At 52.8% G+C, this 3,683-nt stretch overlaps 1 protein-coding gene across 1 annotated transcript in view; it reads right to left on the minus strand.

The window, feature by feature from the left end:
* LOC123060975 (ABC transporter F family member 4) overlaps positions 1–1,170 on the minus strand; it is a gene marked incomplete in the record, with an annotated part of 3,619 nt that extends 2,449 nt beyond the window's left edge. The window contains 1 exon segment of the mRNA XM_044483852.1: positions 1–1,170. Coding sequence (XP_044339787.1) covers positions 1–1,054 — 1,054 coding nt within the window.
* Between the last annotated feature and the right edge of the window lie 2,513 nt (positions 1,171–3,683).

Below are 3,683 nucleotides of genomic sequence, written 5' to 3' on the forward strand. Positions count from 1 at the left end.
CCTTCTCTGGTTCAGGGGGCTCCGCAACATTCTTCCGCATGCCACGGCGTGTCACCGCTGTGGCCTCCTCTTCCTTCTCTGGTTCAGAGGGCTCCACAACATTCTTCTGCCTGCCACGGCGTGTCACCGCCATGGCCTCCTCCTCCTCTTCCTTCTCTGGTTCAGAGGGCCCCACAACATTCTTCTGCCTGCCACGGCGTGTCACCGCCGTGGCCTCCTCCTCCTCTTCCTTCTCTGGTTCAGACGGCCCCACAACATTCTTGTGTCTGCCACGGCGCGTCACCACTGTGGCCTCCTCCTTTTCCTTCTCTAGTTCAGGGGGCTGCGCAGCATTCTTCCGTCTGCCACGACGCGGCACCGCCGTGGCCTCCTCCTTATCCACCTCCTCATTCTCTGGTGCAGACGGCTCCACGGGCTTCCTCTGCTCTCCACGGCGAGGCGCCTTCACAGTCTCCATCTCAAATAGGGGCTCCGCTGCAGCCAGCTTCTGCCATCCTCCCCGGCGCGCAACCACCTGGGGCTTCTCATCCACCGCCACTCCCTCTGCCTCTGGATCTTCCTTCTGCGTGTCGGGGTGCTGGGCGGCCGGCGGCGCTTTCTTTCGTGCGCCACGGCGGGTCACCGCAGGGGGCTTCTCCTCCGCCGCAATCGGTGCCACCACCGCCGTCTGCCGCGAGGAGCGCCTGGAACTGGGGTTGGCGACAGGCTTGGGATCCGAATCAGGCGCGATGGAGACGGCGAGCACGGTTGAATCGCCGACCTTGATTAGGTCCCCATGGGAGAGCGGGGCGGGGACGGAGGGCGCGAGGGGCTTGCCGTTGAGGAGGGTGCCATTGGAGGACCCGAGATCGGAGACGGCCCAGCCGGCGCCGGGCGGCGGGAGGAACTCGATGACGAGGTGCTGCTGCGACGCGCCCCCGTCGCGCACGGCGAGATCGTTGCCCTTGACGACGCGACCGACGCGGAGGGCGGCGCCCGCGCTGCACTGCCGGGTCTCCCCCGCCCGTGGCCCCTTCTCCACCGCCAGGGCGAGCGTCGGCGGCGGAGCGGCCATTGGAGAGGGTGGGGATCGGAGGGTTTCCTGTTTTTTTTCTCCTCGCCTGTGAATGAGGTTTCAAAATCGTGGGAGGGTTCGGGCGTTTTGAGCACTTTGCAACAAATCAGGGGAGCGGAGCGGGTGCACGGGCCCGCAGGCAGCGTGCGTGAGAGAGAATACGAGGCGTTCGACCGTTAACTTCTGGGATTTGGAGGCCAAGTGCGAACTAAAGGCCACTCTCGGCTCCACGCCCTCCAAAAGCAGATTTTGGGACTCTTTTCAGCTCCACCTTCCCCAAAATCAGATTTCAGGAAACTGCAGAATCCGCCGTTTCGTTCTTTTAAAGGATTGCCGTATGAGATTGTGACATGAGTTGTATGCTGAAACGTCTATAAGACCCTTGGTTTATGTTGGTTAACCAATGCGAGTAATTTCATATTGTTATAGACGTAAATATGAACACGAAAACGATATGAACATTATAAAAGGATACATATTCCATTTACCAAGCACATCAATCAATGAAAGTTGCAATTGACATGGCATGTATACCCATAAATCCTTTTATGCAATTACATTCTAAACATTGCACAATTTGGAGGCTGCATCTCTAACTTTGGACATTTTGAGCACGAACAATTCTCTTTTTTGCAACTTGGCATGCTTTTAGAAGTTTTCACTTTTCACATGTTCTTCAAGCAAGAAGAAAGAGCATATATAGCAGCGCAACTCATCAAGCAGCAGCATGTCCAAAAGCAAAACATCAAGCCATTACAGTTAGCAACATCACATTTACACACACACACACATCCATATACATGCACATGCACACACCATGCTTTGCGTGCACACACGACACAGCACACAAATGAGTTGGGCAGAGGCGACCGTCAAGGAAGAGTAGTGGCGGCTCCATGAGCAAGGAATAGCAGCTCGATGAGCAAGGAGCGGCAGAAGATGGTCAATCGACTATTGTTGAGGCTTCCAATCACAACGATTGGTGGTCGAGGTGGAGGTTCTATATGGTGGGGAAGCGGTTGTACTTTCGTCACAGTCAAGACCAAGATGCATAGAGATGCCCGTGACCTCAAGATTTTGAGCTCCAAGTTGTTCAGCGATGCAAGAGTTCAGTTCACATCGCCAACGAGATCATCCTTCATCTAGATATGGCACAAGAGAGGAGGTGACTTTCGCCGGTGGAATTCAACTTGTGGAAGACGCTAAAGCAACATGTGATCGGGCTTGCGGCTGTCGGCAAGCAAGGAAACGTCAATCTTCAAGGATCACTTAGCTGCTGGCATGGGATGCAAAACACGTCATTTTTTAATGTAAAGATTTGCTCCAGGCGCTGGAAAAACTTCATACACACCTTGCAGAATGGTGATCGTGTGGCAGCCGCTCATGCCGACAAGGAGGCGACCGCCCATGATCGCTTTGGCAAGATCGTGGGATCAAGGGGACGTCGTGGTTGCACGATCATCTGGGATGAGCTGGAAATGTCGTCCATCTAAGGAGAAGGGTTGGACAACCCGTTTTACTGAAGCTGAGGTCTAGGCTGCGGTTCAGGCATCACCGAAGGAGAAGGCGTCGGGACCAGACAATTTCAATGGGGTTTTCTTTTGCTCTTGTTGGCAGATAATCAAGGCAGGTGTCATGAAGGTGTTCGATCAGTTCTATTAGCTTGCATGATCAAATTTTTGGGACATAAACATGACAATGGTGGCGCTGTTACCCAAGAAGGGTGGTGTTGCTTCCTTAACAGCTTTCAGGCCAATTAACCTTGTCCACTCCATCGCCAAGCTCATTGCAAAGGTTCTGTCCACTAGACTTACTGGCATCATTGGTGAGCTCATGTTGCCGGCACAGAGCGCCTTCATCAAGTCCAGATGCATCCTTGGTAATTATATCTACATCCAAAATTGTGTGCGCTCGTTACTGTTGGGGAACACAATAATTTCAAATAAATTTCTACGATCACGCAAGATCTATCTAGGTGATGCATAGCAACGAGAGGGGAAGAGTATGTCTACGTACCATCGTAGACCGAAAGCGGGAGCGTTATGATAATGCGGTTGATGTAGTCGTACGTCTTCATGATTCGACCGATCTCAGCACCGAACGTACGGCACCTCCGTGTTCAGCACACGTTCATCTCGATGACGTCCCTCGTACTCTTGATCCAGTTGAGGCCGAGGGAGAGTTTCGTCAGCACGACGGGGTGATGACGGTGATGATGAAGTTACCGATGCAGGGCTTCACCTAGGCACTACAACGATATGACCGAGGTGGAAATCTGTGGAGGGGGGCACCGCACACGGCTAAGACAATTGTCAACTTGTGTGTTCTAGGGTGCCCCCTGCCCCCGTATATAAAGGAGCAAGGGGGAGGCCGGCCGGCCCTCATGGGGCGCGCTGATACGTCTCCAACGTATCTATAATTTTTGATTGCTCCATGCTATATTATCTTCTGTTTTGGACATTATCGGGCTTTATTATTCACTTTTATATTATTTTTGGGACTAACCTATTAACCAGAGGCCCAGCCCAGAATTGTTATTTTTTCACTATTTCAGAGTTTCGCAGAAAAATATCAAACGGAGTCCAAACGGAATGAAACCTTCGGGAACGTGATTTTCGGAACGAACATG

This window comes from Triticum aestivum, chromosome 3A (genome assembly GCF_018294505.1).
Source record: "Triticum aestivum cultivar Chinese Spring chromosome 3A, IWGSC CS RefSeq v2.1, whole genome shotgun sequence".
Taxonomy (NCBI): domain Eukaryota; kingdom Viridiplantae; phylum Streptophyta; class Magnoliopsida; order Poales; family Poaceae; genus Triticum; species Triticum aestivum.